This window comes from Andrographis paniculata, unplaced genomic scaffold, assembly GCF_009805555.1.
Source record: "Andrographis paniculata isolate CXL003 unplaced genomic scaffold, ASM980555v1 Contig77END, whole genome shotgun sequence".
NCBI lineage: Eukaryota > Viridiplantae > Streptophyta > Magnoliopsida > Lamiales > Acanthaceae > Andrographis > Andrographis paniculata.
This window is the reverse complement of record NW_026137614.1, coordinates 2,703,557-2,723,886: the sequence shown is the minus strand read 5'-3', so window position 1 is coordinate 2,723,886 and position 20,330 is coordinate 2,703,557. Positions and strand designations below refer to the sequence as shown.

Sequence of the window (20,330 nt, the reverse complement as noted above, 5' to 3'; positions counted from 1 at the left end):
CACGACACGAATTCTTTCAAGTTGGACTCGAAACCCGAACAAACCCGACACGAAACAAACCCGAAAACTTAAAAAATATATATATTAAATTGACCTAAAAAATTCATTTTATTTTATTTTTTATATTTAAAATAATATAGATATTATGAATTAAAATGATAATAATAAAAATTTCATGTTAACCCGAAAGAAACCCAAAACCTAACCTGATTTTTATATTTCAAATTATCAGGTCAACTCGAAACACGACCCGAACACGATACGGATTTTTTTTCGTTTCGGGTTCCGGTCGAACTGATTTTTTTAAAATCCGAAATACCCAAACCTGAAAAATTTCAGGTCGAACGGATTCGATTTTTCGGGTCGGGTTTATTTTGACACCCCTAGATTTGGATATGGATAGATGAACTTGGTTGTTTAATTTGTTGTGTATGAGATTCTTGGATATTACATATGTATGATTCAGATAAGGGTTAGGGTTTGTTTGGTTAATTAGCTGTTAATATTAATGGTTAGACTTAGATTTTATTGTTTGGATAGAAATATTGTTTGGCTAGATTTGTGGTAATTTATAGAAAATAAAATTTTATGTAATATAATAAATAAATAATATTTGTATGATTAACTTTATAAACTAGTCTGTAAAAATAGATAATTGACGTATATATACTTGTTTTTTTTTTATATTATATTAAAAGTAATGGTTTCAATTTGAAATTTTAATTCAAAACCAAACACACTCTTATAATGAAAGCATAATGTGAACCGATTCCAATAGACAACCAAACACACTCTTATGGGCTTTGTAAAAAAATAAAGTGACTCTAAGTCAAATGAATGTTTAAGACCATCGGCAACCACTAAAAAAAAATAAAATAATAATAGTATATTTGTAACGGAATTCCATCACTAAAGATCACATAGCTAATTTAATTCCATCATTAATTCCGTCTCTAATATCATTAGTAAGTAATTCCGTCTCTAATATCATTAGTAACGAAAAAAGTGAATTTAACGACAAAAAAATCTCGTTACAAAAATAATATTTTCTTGCAGTGAACATGGGCCATATCATCATTTTTTAATATTTATAATAAGTCCAGTAAAAAATGACAATGACTTAATGGTGTAGAGGTTGGACGAGATCATGGGTTTAAACCCCAGACAATGTGAGTATAAGGTAAAATCTAAAAGATTATCTTTATTTTATACACTTCAAAATTGAGGCAAAAGAATTTTTTTTTTTTTTTTGAGATATTAAAAATTGTAGAAGTAATATAAATAATAAATATATGTTATATATTAATTTTTTGAAAATAAAATGCAAATTAAGAAAAAAAAAAAAACACACCCGGAGAATTGGAGCTAGATTGTGTTTTTAATTATTGGGCTTATAGCTGACAGGCCCGGCCCAATATGTGGGGCCATTTAATCCGGCCTCCTACCAGGTGCTAGACATACAAAATGATCAATGGTACAGCCCGTTCTGACACCGATAGGCGAATAGTCGTAGCAAGGAGCGATGCACGGGGACCTAGCTCTCGCCCCACTGCCTCACAAGTGGACAATCGCCTGCGACAAGGAGGCGGGACGCCCGTAGTTTCCAGAGATAGTCGTTTCAGTCTTTTTGCACTATTTGTATTGTGGGCCGCAGTTTAGCCTCCTGTGAGTTTGCTATCTGGTTTCTATTGGCTTGCTTGAAGATTGATGCACTAATCAACTGATCGGTGAGCGGTTGACTGCAAATCGAGGTGATCATTTCGGATTATGTTCGGTATTAATTTTTGCGGTTCCTATGGGGCGGTTGTACTGTCGATTGTGGAGTTTGTGATATTGTCTTGTGTGAAAGCGTTCTTCCATTACATGTTCTTTGTTATTTCTAATTTTGGATTTTAGCGATTGTGAAGAATTGACTTTCTAATGCTTTTAGAACTTTTGTTTCAGGCTGCTGGATTTAGGGGCGTGTGTTGATTATCTTTCTTCTTTTTTTTTAAGAAAATTATTTTCATAATGGGGAAAGGAGGGGAAGATTATGGTAAGAGTGAAATTTTGGCTAATAAGGAAGAGAATGGGTTTTATTACCCAGCGTGGTCGAAAGATGTAGCGCATTGTGAGGAAAAGTATCAAGTGAGTAGGGAGAATGGATTGTCAGCGGATGAGGTGGAGAAACGGCGGCAGGTCTATGGTTTCAATGAATTGGAGCAACATGAAGGGGTTTCGATCTTTAGGTTGATTCTTGACCAGTTTAACGACACATTGGTCAGGATTTTACTGGTGGCAGCAGTGGTTTCCTTTGTGTTAGCATTGTACGACGGAGAAGAAGGCGGGGAAAAGGAGATCACGGCATTTGTCGAGCCTTTGGTGATATTTTTGATATTGATAGTGAATGCAGTAGTCGGGGTTTGGCAGGAGAACAATGCGGAGAAAGCACTGGATGCATTGAAGGAGATCCAGTCTGAGCATGCAACTGTTATTCGTGAGGGAAGGAAGATTTCTAATTTGCCTGCCAAGGAGCTGGTTCCGGGAGATATTGTGGAGTTGAGAGTTGGGGATAAGATTCCCGCGGATATGAGAGTTTTAAACTTGATCAGCTCAACACTACGAGTTGAGCAGGGGTCGTTGACAGGGGAGAGTGAGGCAGTTAGTAAGACTACTAAGCCTGTGGCAGAGGATGTCGACATTCAGGGCAAGAAGTGTATGGTTTTTGCGGGAACAACTGTGGTGAACGGAAACTGTATTTGTCTGGTGACTGAGATTGGAATGAAAACAGAGATAGGGAAGGTGCATTCACAAATTCATGAGGCGTCCCAGGGCGATGATGATACACCTTTGAAAAAGAAGCTGAATGAGTTTGGAGAGGCTTTAACTGCAATCATTGGAGCAATCTGTACATTGGTATGGCTGATTAATGTGAAATACTTCCTTTCGTGGGAGTTTGTTGACGGGTGGCCTACAAATTTCAAGTTCTCATTCGAAAAGTGTACTTATTACTTTGAGATTGCTGTAGCATTGGCTGTTGCTGCTATTCCAGAAGGTTTGCCTGCTGTGATTACAACTTGCTTGGCACTTGGCACCCGGAAAATGGCTGCCAAGAATGCGCTTGTTCGCAAGTTGCCTAGTGTTGAAACCCTTGGATGCACAACTGTGATTTGCTCTGATAAGACTGGTACACTAACAACCAATCAGATGGCAGTGTCCAAGCTCGTTGCTATGGGTTCAAAGGGAAATGTTATCCGATCTTTTAATGTGCAAGGGACTAGCTATGATCCAGCTGATGGAGAGATAGAGAACTGGTCAACAAGAAAATTAGATTCTAATCTTCAAATGATTGCTAAGATTGCTGCTTTGTGTAATGATGCTGATGTGGAAAAATCCGGACATGATGTATCTGCTCATTATGTGGCCAATGGAATGCCAACTGAGGCTGCTCTTAAGGTACTAATGAATACAATTAAGTAGCCAGAATTACATAATACACAACACTAAATGAACATTGTTGTTGATAATTCAAGATTTTTGTGTTGTCATGCAAATTGATGATTCATCAATAGAAATGTGTTGTAGTTTAGCTGTGCCGAAATGTTGAAAGTATTTTTTTATTTTTTTTGTTGCAGTAACAGACTGATATTTGTTATTTTAACTTTGTTCCTCTGGTCAATTTTGAGATATAGTACACAGGGCAAACTTTGTTTTAGTCCATACTATCTAAGAAATAATTTGAGGTTCTTATGGCTAGTGAAGTTCACACGTTTGACCTTTTTATATTTTCAGGTTCTTGTTGAGAAAATGGGCCTTCCAGATGACATAAACCCTACCTCTGGTTCAGGATTTGATGGTGTTTTAAGTATGTCTTCTTCAATCTCTCAGAATTTTTTTCGTGAGTTATGATACTGATGTGCGATTTCTTATTGAATCATGTCAGGATGCTCCTATGCGTGGAGCCAAATCGAGAAGCGGATTGCCACCCTTGAATTTGATCGCGATAGGAAATCAATGGGAGTCATTGTGAATTCTAGAAACAACAAGAAATCACTACTTGTGAAGGTTGTTCTTTTGTCCCTTTCCCACCATCTATAATTAAATAGTATAGAATTTAATGAGTTGCAGAGTATTACTTAAATGAAAATGATTATCTCTGATTTATTTTCAAGAGGGTGCAATTTGGCGATCATTTTTGGTATTTTCTAAGATTATCCATGGTATCAAAAGATTTTGTTGTCTCCTGAGCACAAACAAAATGTATTTGCTTGTCACATTGTGAAAAACCACTTACCCTGCTTGCCACAAACAAACAGATTTCCCAACAAAAAAAATCAGTAAATGATACTAGCAATCAGCCAACACGAGTCTTTTAGTCATAGCTATTCTTTCTCTCATTTAAGCTTCATTTATGCTCAGTAACATGGAGGTAGCTGATGCCTTATGCAGGGTGCAGTAGAAACATTGCTGGAGAGGAGTTCATTTGTGCAATTGCAGGATGGCTCCATTGTAGAACTTGATCAAACTTACCGAGAAGGGATATTGGATAGCCTTAATGATATGTCTTCAAGAGCACTGAGAGTGTTGGGTTTTGCATATAGGGATGACCTCCCGGAATTTTCCACGTACAACGGTGATGAAGACCATCCAGCTCATAAGCTCTTACTGGACACTGCAAATTATTCCTCCATTGAGAGCAAATTAATTTTTGCTGGTTTGGTTGGTTTGAGGGTGAGTTGTATTTTCATATTACCTTGTGTTTAAGTCGCCAAGGAATTATGAAATTTGTAATTGAGTATGCTATCTTCTTTTAAATTATCTAGGATCCTCCTCGTAAAGAGGTCCCTCAAGCATTGGAGGATTGCAAAACAGCTGGCATTCGGGTTATTGTTATTACTGGAGATAATAAAAATACAGCTGAAGCAATTTGTCGTGAAATAGGTATTTTTGAAAAACATGAAAAGATTAGCTCGAGGAGCTTAACGGGGAGGGATTTTATGGATCTCTCTAAACAGGATAAAGAAGCTCATTTAAATCAAAATGGTGGGCTTCTGTTTTCAAGATCTGAACCCCGGCATAAACAAGAAATAGTCAGATTGCTCAAAGATTCTGGTGAAGTGGTGGCAATGACCGGTGATGGAGTGAATGATGCTCCTGCCCTAAAATTGGCTGATATTGGTATAGCAATGGGCATTGCTGGGACTGAGGTACTGTGTAGGTCAAATTATTCTGCCGCATCGGCTATTATTCAATACATGTTATCAAATACTGCCTTTTTTTGTCATATTGCACCAATTATATTTTGATGGTACTACCTGCATTTTCACCCTTTTATATACGTGGTTGAACATATTTTGAGTGTAATGCAACATTTTCTTCCAATCGATTTTGATGCTCGGTGTTTATGCAATACAGTATCCTAATCCATTGTAACTTATCATGCTCATTTTTCTTTCTGTAGGTTGCCAAGGAAGCTTCTGATATGGTATTAGCAGATGATAATTTCAGCACTATTGTTGCTGCCGTAGGGGAAGGTAGATCAATTTACAATAATATGAAGGCCTTCATCAGGTGATGCTTTTCTCCTAGTCTGTGATCTTTGATTTTTCGCTATATTATGTTTTCCATTACACCCTTTTGATGAATAAATATGCTTTCTAACCATTTCTACCTCCCAACTTTTAGCTACTTTTCTAATAGGTCACTCTATCTCGACTCTGGGACTTTATCTATAGTCAATGCTTGAATAGATAGAATACAGATTAAGTTTTACACTTTGGGATTGCTTGTTTATGCTAAAATATTTGCCTATTGGATTGTTATAATGACTTCAATCCCAATTATAACCCTAAAGACTGATGAGCACCGGAATTAGTTGCCGTGCTAGATAGTGGTGTTTTTTATTTGAATGCCACATTGATTTATTTGTCAATCAGTCAACAGTATTTGCGAAACATGCTGATGGCTTAGAGGAGCACTTGCTAATTCATGTGGCCGATGTTGTCCAGTTATTACTGAGATACGAGTCAGCTGTTAGGGAAATAACCTTCAGGTCAAACAACAAATGCTTTGGTGTGTTTGTTTGTGGTTTCAGTTTTTGGGTTTGAATTTTGGAATAGTAAAAAGTTGAATTTGAATAGTTGTTTGATGTGATATTAATAGAGATTGATGTGATGTTTTGAATGTAAAATAAATTTGTAGGATAATATTAAAAAAAAAAAAGTAATTGTTTGATGTGATAATTTTGAAGGGAAAAAAGAATATGGTAAAACCCACAAAAGAATACAATTTAAAGTTTATAGTTAATTTATGTAATTTGTGTAAAGGATAGCAATTTGGTATGTTTCTTGGTCTCACTTCCATTGTATGTGTCGGCTGTTGACGTAGAATGAAGCTCCATATTTACTGTGTGAGGGATGAAATATACCATTTATTACGGCAAACAAAATTATGAAGTTAGAACATTACTTGGTTTGCACACTATTCAAGTTTGTATAAAGAATTTGATAAAGATATATTGATTCTATTTTATTTGTTTCTTTTTTCCTGCACAATATAGCAATTTTATTCTCTGATTCTTGTCACAGATACATGATCTCCTCGAACATGGGCGAGGTGGCATCTATATTCTTAACAGCTGCTTTAGGCATTCCAGAGGGTCTAATCCCGGTACAGCTCCTGTGGGTAAACTTGGTCACCGACGGGCCACCGGCTACTGCTTTGGGATTTAATCCTCCCGACAAGGACATAATGAAGAAACCCCCCAGAAAAAGCGACGATTCATTGATAAATCCATGGATTCTGTTTCGCTATTTGGTACACACTCATCATTTTCCTTTCAATGAATTCTACGCCCACTTAAACCATTTTCCTTATCTTGTTGCCGCAGGTAATCGGATCTTACGTAGGCATAGCAACAGTGGGAATATTCGTCATCTGGTACACACAGTCATCTTTCCTCGGCATCGACCTGAGCGGAGACGGCCACAGCCTCGTAACATACTCCCAACTCGCCAACTGGGGGCAGTGCCCGACCTGGCAGAATTTCTCAGCTTCGCCGTTCACGGCGGGGGCGGAGGTGATAAAATTCAGCGATCCCTGCGACTACTTCAAGGAGGGGAAAATCAAGGCGACGACGCTCTCCCTGTCGGTGCTTGTCGCAATCGAGATGTTCAATTCGCTCAATGCCCTGTCCGAAGACGGGAGCCTCTTGTCGATGCCCCCGTGGGTCAACCCGTGGCTGCTTCTGGCTATGTCGGTGTCGTTTGCCTTGCACTTCCTTATCCTCTACGTGCCTTTCCTCGCGCAGATCTTCGGCATTGTGCCGCTCAGCCTGAACGAGTGGTGGCTGGTGGTGGCTGTCGCTTTTCCGGTGATTCTAATCGATGAAGTTCTCAAGTTTGTCGGGCGATGCACGACTGCGTCAGGTATGAGGTCGTCGTTATCTAAGGCGAAGCGCGAGTGACGATGGCGGGATGGGATTCAAATGGTGAGTATCTACCCTACCCTACCCAACCCCACCTTACCCTGCCTGGTTTAGTTAGGGTTCCTCGTCCTGTGTCTGTTATATTACGTTTTTAACTGTTCTAGTCATTCTGTCGTGGAACTTACTTATTAGAGAATTCTATTCTTAACATCGATAATTTGTTGGTAATGGTGATACTTTTGGGAGACGAAGACAACTTACTTACATATTAAAAGCCCTCTTATCATGTACTGCTTAGTATTGCTACCTTTAATTAATTTTTGTATATAGCACAACAAAGTTTTACTGCATGTTGGCAATTGTGTTATTGTCTCTATTATTTATTTGTGAAAATATTTATTTTTTATTATAAAATATTATGTTTAATTAATAGTTAAAGCAATATATATATATAACTTTTTTATGATGCAAACCATACGATGGGCAAGAGCAACTTTACGGTAGGTCCGGGCGGTTTACTATTTGATTAGTTATTCATTCCAAATCTTTTTTAAATTAATAGTTATAAAAATTAATTTTATATATTTTATACTTTTTATCATCTTTATTACATTTTTTTTTTTTTTTTTTTTTTTTTGTGTTTTTACCAATTTTCAACTATTTTTATTATTTTCCAAGTCACCATGATACATATATTACCTTTATATGATTGAAATTTGTTTCAACTGAAAATATTTAATATTTAATATCTGAAATTTTTATTATATTTTATTACGTATTATACATAATAATGAAGAAAAACTATAAAAATATATTTTATAAAAATAAAAAGGATTATTTCTGTAATTTTTAAAGTTTATGTATCCTTTTTTAAGTTTAATTTGTTGGTGGGAGGAATTTAATTATATTATTTAGAATATAAAATTACACACACGTTGTATATTTCTATATTTTTGTAATCTTTAAAACGGGGTACCATTTTTCAGTTTAGTTTTGTTGGCAGAAAAGGTGGAGTGTTTGGGTTTTGAAATTGAGGATAAAAATAAATAAATTTAAACCAAAAGATCATTATATCTGGTAAATACATATAATTATCTAAACAACAAAATTAAATAAAAAGGTTGTTAACAAAAGTGGATATATTATATTGGAATATATTGTTATTCATATTGCTATTAATATATGAAAGGAAAAAAAAAAAATTAAAATCTAAACGTGTTTATAGTATATAGATTGAAAAGACATAAAAATTTGGGGGTGAATGGACTTTTTTTTAAAAACGTCGCTTGAAAATAAAAAATAATTAAAAAAAAAAGTTGAAAATGAAAAAAAAAAAAAAGTCAAAAAGTTAAAAAGTTGGAGGAGGGAAGTTTTACAAAAATATGTGAAAACACAAAAATAAAAATTAATTAATAGTGAAATCGTGGATGGTGTTACGGGTGTGTTTGTTTGGGGGTTTGGATTTTGGATTGAGATTTGAATAGTAAAAATTTTGAATTTGAATAGTTGTATGATGTGATATAAATAGGGTTTGATGTGATGTTTTGAATGTAAAATTGATTTTTAGTATAATATAAAAAATGAAAAATAGGTGTTTTATTTGATGTTTTTGGGGGAAAAAAATTGGATGAATAGTGGAAATCCTCCAAAATCCTTCAAACAAACACACCCGTAATGTATTTGTTATAATTAATATATTTCGGGTGTGTTCGGTTGAGAGATTTGGTCCAAATCTCACTATTCATCCAAAATTTCCCCTAAAAAATATCAAATCAAACACCTATTTTTTATTTTTTATATTATACTAAAAATCAATTTTACATTCAAAACATCACATCATCACCTATTTATATCACATCATACAACTATTCAAATTCAAAATTTTTACTATTCAAATCCCAACTCAAAATCCAAACCCCCAAACAAACACACCCTTCATATAGGTTATAACTTAATACATAATCATTATCACTCAAATTGGAAGCAATGAATACTTACCTGACATTATTGGGACGTCAATAAATTGGAGCAATCTGATATTGCAGATAGTTGGAAAGATACATATTCGAATGGAGATGAATCATCTATAGATGCCACATTTAAACAATCTAACAATGGTGCACACTTGAACAAGTTTATAGATGTTCTACGTGCACCTAATCGTCCTATGTAGAATATTTGTGAGACATATTCTCAATTATCTGCAGTTGTTCGTTTAGTGAGCATAAAGAATGATTATAATATGCCACAAAATTGCTTCAATGATTTGTTGCAAATTATAGGTGAAATATTTCCTTCAAACTATAAGTTGCCATCGGGTTATTATGCAAAAAAAAAAAAAAAAAAAAAATCGATATGTGAATTAGGGTTACCAATTATTAAATTGATTGCTAAAAAATTAGTTGTATGTTTGTTTTGGAATGAAGATGAGTTAATGGACTTCTGCAAATTTTGTGGGTATTCACATTATAAAGCACCCAAAGGAAGTAAGCTTCAACGAAAAAAAGTTCATTTTGCACAATTGAGATATTTACCATTAATCCCTAGAGTATAGAGGTTATATCTTCTAAAAAGACTTTAGAATATATGACGTGACATTTCACACATGATACTGAAAATGGTTATATGTGTCATACTTGTGATGGTGAAGCATGAACATATTTTGATCGTGTACATACTGAATTTTCACATGAGGCGAGAAATGTTCGGCTAGAATTATGTGCAGATAACTTTTGTCCGAATGGTTCATATGGAAAACAATATTCTTGTTGGTCTATTCTTGTCACACCTTATAACTTACCTCTAGGTAGATGTGGGTAAAAAAATCGAACTGAACTGTTGAACCGCTGAACTGAACCGAATTTTTGGTTAACCGAGCAAATTCGGTTCGAATACAAATACTGCATATTTGATATTTGTTTGGTTCGATTTGGTTTCAGTTTTTGATATTTTTTGATTCAGTTAACCGAACTGAATATATTTATATTATTATATTTTAAAATTTATACTCCCTCCGTTCCGTAGAAAGGTTACAGTTTACTTATTACACGTATATTTTTTAATATTAGTATTATATTGTGTTATATTAAAAAAGATAACAATACCCCTATTAGTATTGTGTAATATAAAAGTAATGACATTTGTATAATATAGTGTAAGTTGGAAGAGTATTTATTACGTTAGGTAGGTAGTACAATTACTAAATTAGGAAATGATAATCTTGTTTTGGGACGGACATAAATAGAAAATAACAACCTTTCAATGGGATTGAGGGAGTATAAATATTTTAAATATTTTTTATTTAATTAGAATTTTAATTATTTTCTAATGTATTTTTTTCTTAACTTCGGTTGGTTCGAGTTATTTACAAATACTGTAAATATTTTCGGTTCGGATATCAAATACATGCATATTTGCAAATAATTGAACCGTGTCCACCCCTACCTCCAGGGATGTGTATGAAGAGTGAATATATATTTTTGTTGTTAATAATTCCTGTCCCTACAAATCCAAAAGGTAATATTGATGTGTATTTGCAACATTTAATTGAAGAGCTGAAAAAGTTGTGGGAGATAAAAGAAATATCATACGTCACTTCTACATAGACATATTTTTGAATGAGAACTTCACATATGTGGACAATTAATGACTTTCCAGCATATGGTATGCTTTCTTTTTGGAGTACAACTGGGCTTATTAGTTGTCCAATATGTATGGAAAATACTCGAACATTTTACTTGAACACGGAAGAAAGATTATTTTGATTGCCACCGAGGATTCTTACCCTTTGATCAGGAGTATCGACGTGTTAAGAAATCTTTTAAAAGAGATTTAGTTGAAAATACATCTCCGCCTCATAGGCGAGATGGAGATGAAATTTGGTATCAAATATGTCAATTTAATAGTGTTATAAATGATCTTTTTGAAAAGCCTCATGGATTTGATACTAATCATAAGTGGACCCACAGAAGTATTTTTGAAATTTATCGTATTGGAAAATTCATTTGATTCGACACAACCTTGATGTGATGGATATTAAAAAGAATGTGTTTGATAATATCTTCTATACTGTTATGAGAATCAAAGGAAAAAGTAAAGATAATCTCAGTTCTCAAAAGAATATCAAAGTTTTATGCAATCGATCAGAGCTTACCGTGAACCTAGATACGGGTACTATGCCCAAAGAAATATACACATTAAGTCGAGAACAAATGAAGAAGATCTGTCAATGGATTAAGACATTGAAATTCCCTGACAGCTACGCTTCTGATATCGGCAGATGTGTTGACGTGAATGAGTTTAACTTGAGCGGTATGAAAAATCATGATTGTCATATATTTATGGAGAGGTTGATTTCGATTGCATTCAAGAAGATGCTTCCAGATTATGTATGGAGTGCCAATGTAGAGGTTAGTCTATTTTTCCAGCAATTGTGTAGTCCTATATTGAAAGGAGAATATATGAAAGATCTGGACAAAACTCCATTAATAATTTGCAATCTTGAGAAGATATTTCCACCAAGCCTTTTTTATTCAATCGAACATCTTATGGTTCATTTACTATATGAAGCACATATAGGAGAACCTGTGCAATATCGATAGATGTATCCTTTTGAAAGGTATGTTAATATTGTAAATACAAAATGTTTAATTATTTCAATATTTATTTTGAAGGTTTTTGTGCGATTTGAAAAAAAACAAAAAAAAAACCCAAAGAATAAGGTAGCTATTGAAGCCTCTATATGCGAAGTATATTTAGTAGAGGAAGTCACAATATTGGCATCTTATTATTTTGATTCTAGCATCAACACAAAATATATTCGCAATAGTAGGAACAACGAGGGTGTTGAGAAAGTCTCGGATTTAAGTTTCTCAATTTTCAATCAACCTGGTCATTTGGATGGTAAGATATTGTTTCGATATCTTAACTCACAAGAACGACATACTATTGAGACATATATTATTAAATTGCCCTGAAGTGGAGCTCTACTTTTGGTAATTTTATAGTATTATATTTAAATTTTTTAAAAGTGATCTTTTAAAAGTAAATTTATTCATTTATATTAAGATTTCTCATCTTAAATTTTGAAATTATTGATGCAGTATATTTAAAGATCAAATGAATGATCTTTATAGTAACGAGAGGGTGAATCTTGATACACTTGTGTGGAAGCACTTCTTAAATTGGTTTAAATCATAGGTAAGTTATCAACATCTTGTCTTAATATGAACATTATACATACTTTTTTTGATATATTAATTTTTATATTTCAGATTCAAGATGCTCGAAATTGTATAGACGATCCTTTGTTGAAAACACTAGCATGATGTATATCGAATAAAGTGACAACAATTGAAGCATATTCTGTCAATAGATTCAATTTTCATAAAGTGCAATTCGTTGATGGTAACCAGACTATGAACTATGGGGTATGTGTGCGATAATGCAATTATTCCTTTGTTGAAGACGACTTCTATGGTTAGTTGGAAGAAATAATACATGTGAATTTTTTAGAAGGTCCTGAAATGCATGTTCTTTTGTTTAAATGCTAATGGGTCGATCCTATTCGTGGACAACGAGTGTATGCTAAATATAATTTTGTTGATGTGAATTTTAAACGATGGTATCGATCAGAGGAATAATATATTTTCGCTCAACAAACCGTTAAGGTATATTATACTCCCTTCGTCCCATTTACCGTGTCCATCTTTCCATTTCCGTCTTTCCCACTTATTCTGTCACTTTTTTTTTTGGAAAATAATTATACACTTTAATCTTATTTTAAAATTTTAATTTTTTTAAATTTTGATTAGATTGATTAGTTATCTTAATTTTAATCTAAAATTATTTTTATTATAAAATAATTATTTTCACTAATACATTATTAATTATTTACTAATTATACTTATCTTAAATTCTCATATCTACAATAAAATGGACACTGTAGCCGGGACGGAGTGAGTATTTGTTATCTAAGTAGGAGTAGAAAAAGAGATGATTGGCTCGTTGTATGCAAAATTAAGGCACGACATAAGATAGATCATAAGTGAATTAATAATTTCAGCCGGATGAAACTGTCATGTCAGAGTTCACAATATTGATAGAAATGTCATTACTTCATGACTCATAAGGTATATGCAAAATTAAGGCACGACATAAGATAGATCATAAGTGAATTAATAGTTTCAGCCGGATGAAACTGTCATGTCAGAGTTCACAATATTGATAGAAATGTCATTACTTCATGACTCATAAGGTATTTCTTACAGGGTGTTTGACAAACAATTTTTTCAAGAGCTTTTAACTTATTGAAGAACTTTTAGTTGTTTGACTAGTAAATCAACTAATTTTGGTGTTTGATAAATTAATTTTTTCAATTAGTTTATTATGTCCAAAAAGCTAATTTTGAAAAAGCGGTACATCCTAGCGTTTTAGATTAGCTTTTTTTCATTTTAATTTTTCTTATTACTTTAAAATTAATTAATTTTTCATATATATTAATTTGTCTTTTTTTATTACACTATTTATTCATTATTTGGATATATTTTCTTGTATAACTTATAAATTTATGTTTATAAATGTAAAATAATTATCTTTTATATGACAATTATCTTATTTATATATATATTTTAAATTTTTAGAATAAAGATAATATAAAAATATGAATATTATATATTCATTTATATACTAGAATTTTTTATCACATAATATTTTTATTAAAAATGAATATATTTATTTAAGATTATAATTTAATGTAAATATATATTAATTAAAAAACTATTATAATAAAAATACATATACTAATGATTTTTGTTCTTTTTATATTTATATTTTTTCTAATAAATAATATATATTTCTCAATAAACTTGCATTAATTCTTCAAAAATATTTTAAAAAGAAATAAATAAATATCATAATATATTTCTTTTAATTTTTAAAATTAATAATAAAAATTCTAAAAAAATCTATCTACCGAAAAAATTTAACTAAATATTTTGAAAATAAAATATAAAATGTCATTAATCATCATTTTACGTATAAACAATTAATATCACACAGCTATTTTACGAAATATTTTAATACAAATAGATAATCGAATCAGCTAGTCAAACCAGCTACTCGAATCAGCTAACTACTAACAGCTAATCAAATCAGTTAACAACTAACTGCCAAACACACCATTGATGTAATTTATCATAATCGATTAGTTAACATGTTGCTAACCGTATTTTATATTTTTACTCTTTTGTAATACTTAAGTCACTTTGCTTGAATATGAAAATTAAAAAAATAACAATATTTTAATATAAAAGTAGAATATATAAAAAATAAAGTGAAGGTACTATAGAAAATTTATTAAAATATAGAAAATTTATTAAAATAATATGATAAAAATAGTGACAAATTATTTTTTAAAATAATAAAAATAAAATTATTTTCCACATGAGCAAGGATTTTTTTTTCAATTTTTTTTTTATAGTATCAAAATAAATTATGTATAAATTTAAAATACAATAAAAAATCTAGCATAATTATAATAGATGAAATGTGTTGTGATATTATTATAGGATTATCCAATAGAAATATTAATTACTTCTACCGCTAACCACTATTTTATATTATGTAATATATTATATATAATAATATATATTCGCAGCGTGTGTATGTATATATATAATTGTATATATTTATATAAGGCATAAGTATTATATTAGTAATAAGTAATTATATATATTATAATATATATATATATCTATAATATAGGAAGATAAATGCTAAGGAGAGAGAATGAGTAAGGGAAACATGAGAATTAATTGATCGATTCCTCGTACATGTACATATATTTATAGGCGTAGATCTGCCACAGAAATGGTATAACAGTATCCACGTATCCTTGACATGTGTACTACATAATGTATATACAATAAAATGAATAATAATTAATTTTCAAATATTTAGATTACAAACGTCATCCAAAAATATCTTGAAAGCAAAAAAATTATAAAAACAAAATACAATAGAATAGGTGCAATATATTTGGTCCGCCCGCCAAAAAGACAAAATTTAAAACCTCGCTCGTTTGAGAAAACCCATTCTATAATTTTCGAACTACTATCCGATCCGCGCCTTTTGAGAAGGACCCATCCAGACCGTCCAATAAACAAAATCCAACGGTTGAAAATTCATCCCACATTCCCTTCCGGATCGACCCCCCACCAGCAAACCCCTCTTTCAAAATTATAAATAAACAAACAATCAATCAAACCCGCCTCAATTCATTCGTCAAGTCTCTTACAATTCAATTCCCAATCTAGAAATAGCAGGAGGAGGATGTCCGGGCGAGGTAAAGGCGGGAAGGGGCTCGGGAAGGGAGGGGCGAAGAGGCATCGGAAGGTCCTGCGCGACAACATCCAGGGGATCACCAAGCCGGCGATCCGCCGGCTCGCCAGAAGGGGCGGCGTCAAGCGGATCTCGGGGCTTATCTACGAGGAGACACGTGGCGTGCTCAAGATCTTCCTGGAGAACGTGATACGTGACGCCGTGACCTACACTGAGCACGCCAGGCGGAAGACGGTCACCGCCATGGACGTCGTCTATGCCCTCAAGAGGCAGGGCAGGACCCTCTATGGATTCGGCGGCTAGGGTTTGTTCATTGTTTTTGTGCATTTTAAGGGATATTGGTATCAACACTGACTGTCTTGCTGCTGTTAGATTTGATAATATATGGAAATCACTCAAGATATATGAGATATACATTAGTTTCGATATTTTGCTTTGTTCTTGTTTATGATCTGCACTTATATATTCAGATCCATTTGATTCTTGATTATTAAGAAAATTCATTATGTTCACAAGCACTTCTAAGATGCATTTAGTCTCCTTCTGACATCATTCTTGATTGTTAAGAAAATCTAGAAATTTTGCAAACTTGAGTACAACCCAAACTTACTTCTCAACTTGAAATTTTGAAAACAATACAAATTGTTTTTGATTGAGTTTAGGTTGATATGATTTTGTTTTAGGTTATTTTTTCTTTTAACTTGAATGGCTTGGAACATGATGATATCTTCTAGGTTGGGCCTATGTTGATTTGATTTTATTTCAAATTATTTGTTAATAGTTAGAACTAATATATGACATATTAAGTTTGAAGGATATTTAAAAATTTGAAAATATTAAAATTTTATCAAGAGTAATTTTAATCAATCAGTTTATTGTGTTAAATTTGAAAGTTGGAGTTTCAATTCTATTAGGCCATTTCCAATGCATAAACTCTATTTATATCGTTTTAACTTAAAAAAATAGTTGTTACAATATTTTTATTTTAATCTACAACTTTATTTTTTACTTCAAAAATAATATTTTTCAAAATATTTTATTTTATATATTATTTTAAACTATTTTTTATATCTACAATTAATATTATATTTTAAAAAAATTAAAAAATAAATAATAAATAAAAGAATTAATATGTAAAAAAAAAGCCTACCCCATAAAATGAGATTGTTATAGTGTAACACAAAAAATGGTGCACTTTAGCAAATACTATTTTTTATATAAAAAATAGAGTTGGAGTGTAAAAATTCCGTATATGCAGTAATTGCACCAAAGAAAGGCTATTCATTGTAGATGACTTTATACTTTTATTTTCCACTATAAAAATAGAATAGAGTTTTGTTATTTTTAGGTTATATTGTGCAATTTTTGTTTTATGAAAAAAATAATACTCTATTCATTTTATTAAATATACTTTCTTTCGCCCCATAAAAGATGTCTTGTATAGAATGTAAAAGATTAAATTACTTTTGAAGGATTTTAAAAAGTAGGTTAGAATAATAATTAAGGGTAGTTTTATAAAAATAAGAATAATTTTATTGTAAAGGGTTACTAAATAAAGAAATATGACTATTGTTTTGGGATGAATGAAAATGAAAAAAATAAGACAACTTTCCTGGGACAGATGACGTATTTTTTTATTAAGTATATGATTTTTAAGGTGATGATATTTAATTAGTTGATAATAATATGTTATAATATTATTTTATTACTTTTTTATGTAAAAGGTATTGTTAGTAACTTTAAAATTTATTAAAAAATATTTTTTTAATATTTATATCTTAATAAAATATATGTAATATGAATATTATTTTGTAAAAATAAAATTTTATATAATATAAATAAAAAATATACATTTTAATTATAAATATAAATATTTGATTATTGATGAGAGATAGAAATAAATATGTTTTAAGTGCGTTTATATATATAAAGTTAATTAAACTGATTTATGTTTGTTAAATATGTATTAAATTAGTAAAATTTATTAAATATAAAAATATATTACTCCTTTTGTCCCAAAGAATTGTCTTGGTTTTCCATTTTTGTTTGTCCCAAAATAATTGTCTTGTTTCCTTATTTAGTAACCGTGGTCCTACTAACAAAATTATTCATACTATTCAAACTACCTTTAATTATTACACTAATTTACAGTTTAAAATCCTTAAGAAAGTAAGGGCATTTTAGTAATTTATATTCTACTTTATACTAACTTTCAATTAAATACTATTATTCTTTAATTTCCGTGTCAACTCCCAATAAAATATCTCTTTTGGGATGAAGGGAATATTTGTTATGGGACATATTAAAATGAAAATGGTGGCAAGAGATCGTCGGTTTAAAATTTACCCAGTTTAATCAGTTTAACCAATTATTTTATAAAATGTGTTCTGACTTTTTAATATTTTTTTAAAATAAAAAACAATTAATTTAACTAAAATAACAATTTTATCCTCCAATCTTTTATTTTTCCTTTCATTCGTAAACACATCCATCTAAATTTCTCTCCCGTAATATCATCGACACTCTAACCCTAATTTTCTCGTGATGCCGACGGCCACCCAAATTTCATTATAATTCCCAAATTAAACTTCCCAAACTTGCATTTATTTTCTATTTCTTTCTTTTCCTCACAACTCTCTCTTATTCTCTTCCCCCTTCATTGATCATCGATTCACCCCCGACGACGCCTTGCACCGCTGCCAAAGCCACCGCCCGCTGTTCAGCCTTTTTCCTACTCGTCGTCGACCGCGACACCAGCCATTGGGGTCTGCTCCACCGAAGCTGCCGTCATCTCTCCTCCCCCTCTTCTTCTTCTCTTCATCGGAGTATTTTTCTCGTCAAAAGATTAGGGCTGAAAGAGAAAAAATAAATCGGGTGGGAGTGTTTAATAGGAATGGAATGAAATAAATAAAATATTGGAGAGGTAAATTATAATTTTAGTTGAGTTAATTATTTTTTTATTTTAAAAAAATATTAAAAAGTCATAACAGATGTTATAAAATAATTGGTTAAACTGATTAAACTGGGTAAGTTTTAAACCGATGATCCCTTGCCGAAAATGGTACTACATTATTTATTATAGGACGTCAGGAGTATTATATAATTTTATATTTTTTAAAAGAGATGAAATTTTGGATTTATACTTTATTGGCACTGTTGCCTATTTCATATGGAGGCCGATGTGGCTGTGTAATGCATATTGATGTTGAATCCAAATTTAGTTCAAGAAGATACTTATTTAATAATAATTATTATAAGCCAACACAATGTCTAAACTTACTTATAATAGTTGTTATTGTATCAATTATGAATGTAATATTTTAATAAGTCAGCTGTGTGAATAGACATAGCTCATTTCCTTATATTCAATTCCTTGTTTTATTTTTCTTATTTCCTAAAATTAAAACAAAATAAATATATATTTTTTTGTTTCGACATGTTTGCATTTTTTGTTGATATACAATTCACTGCAAGACAACAATGTATTTGTACAAAATTCTCGTCTTTATTGCATGGAATTGCAGGGCTGCAAATATACGGGAACATAATTGATTTATACCTTTTAATATGTATATATTTTTTTCTTTCTCTTTGTGAAATTGTTTGCAGTATTGAGTAAATTGTCAATTCTTACAAGTTTCAAATATGAGAATATACATTGAATTTTCTTACATAAAGTAGGTTTTAGTGTTCATTTTGGAGCAACTGATTTGATCTATAATGTTTGTGCATCAAACTATTACTACATTGTACATTTGCTCTATTCGTAGGAAAAATTTAGTTTAGAAAAACATGCTAAGTACCAGGTCCGTTCTTGACATATCGAAGATTTTGGGCAAAAACTTAAAAAAAGAGGTCCCTACAAAATAATTTTTTTAAAAAAATAAAAAAATAATTATTATTAAAAAATTAAAAATAGCAATATTTCAGTTTTACAAAGTATACTTAATGCAAAACAAATTAAACATTAAATAATACAACTCAAAAAGATTTAAGCCAACGATTAATATTTTGGATTATTCCACCAACTTCATACATGTTGCCGCCGCTATTTTATCATATTTTGTCTACTATTTTGTGGGAGCTACTTCTATTCCCTGCTTGCATAATATAAATAAAAATACATAAATATTACATAAAATTATTCATTCTAGCATTTTTTTATGCAAAATCATTAATAATATTATCAACATTAATGGTTTCTAATATATATATATTTAATAGATAACATAGCTAAACCATTCAATCTTCCTTACAACATAGATGACCTCAAATAAGTTTTCAGTAACTTTAATTTAGAAAAAGTTATTTTAGCAGATGCTACTGTTACAGAAACTATTAATAAAATTCGATAAGCAATTGAAACATTTGGATAACAATCAATAGCTCTAACATATTCAAGAATTTCAATAGGCGAATTTAAGTTATCTAGTAAAATAACTTGTAAAACTTTTAATTTAATAATAAAATCTTCTAAATCAATATCACATAAATCATTATGAGATAAACTATTTGAAAATACAAAACACCATTTTCTAAGTTTATCATCATTCAAATATTTAAGCATTTTAGAATTAAACAAAAA

General features: G+C 31.2%; 2 protein-coding genes across 2 annotated transcripts; both read left to right on the top strand.

Moving 5' to 3' along the window:
• Positions 1 to 1,477: 1,477 nt before the first annotated feature.
• Positions 1,478 to 7,755, top strand: LOC127239209 (calcium-transporting ATPase 1, endoplasmic reticulum-type-like). The gene is made up of 9 exons (XM_051257250.1): positions 1,478 to 1,751; positions 1,945 to 3,435; positions 3,772 to 3,844; positions 3,923 to 4,044; positions 4,429 to 4,710; positions 4,803 to 5,186; positions 5,441 to 5,550; positions 6,567 to 6,795; positions 6,869 to 7,755. Exons 2-9 carry the CDS (start codon positions 2,011 to 2,013, stop codon positions 7,442 to 7,444), a joined length of 3,201 nt encoding a protein of 1,066 aa, XP_051113207.1. The 5' UTR covers positions 1,478 to 1,751; positions 1,945 to 2,010; the 3' UTR covers positions 7,445 to 7,755.
• Positions 7,756 to 15,684: 7,929 nt separating this feature from the next.
• Positions 15,685 to 16,173, top strand: LOC127239211 (histone H4). The gene has a single exon (XM_051257251.1). The coding sequence runs from the start codon at positions 15,737 to 15,739 to the stop codon at positions 16,046 to 16,048; it is 312 nt and encodes a 103-aa protein (XP_051113208.1). The 5' UTR covers positions 15,685 to 15,736; the 3' UTR covers positions 16,049 to 16,173.
• Positions 16,174 to 20,330: the final 4,157 nt, after the last annotated feature.

Excerpts from the sequence above, each read along its gene's own strand:
- LOC127239209 (XM_051257250.1), top strand. The coding sequence starts at position 2,011 with ATGGGGAAAGGAGGGGAAGATTATGGTAAGAGTGAAATTTTGGCTAAT. Across the intron at positions 4,045-4,428 it reads AGAAATCACTACTTGTGAAG|GGTGCAGTAGAAACATTGCT; the intron begins GTTGTTCTTTTG and ends TGCCTTATGCAG. Across the intron at positions 5,187-5,440 it reads TGGGCATTGCTGGGACTGAG|GTTGCCAAGGAAGCTTCTGA; the intron begins GTACTGTGTAGG and ends TTCTTTCTGTAG.
- LOC127239211 (XM_051257251.1), top strand. The coding sequence starts at position 15,737 with ATGTCCGGGCGAGGTAAAGGCGGGAAGGGGCTCGGGAAGGGAGGGGCG.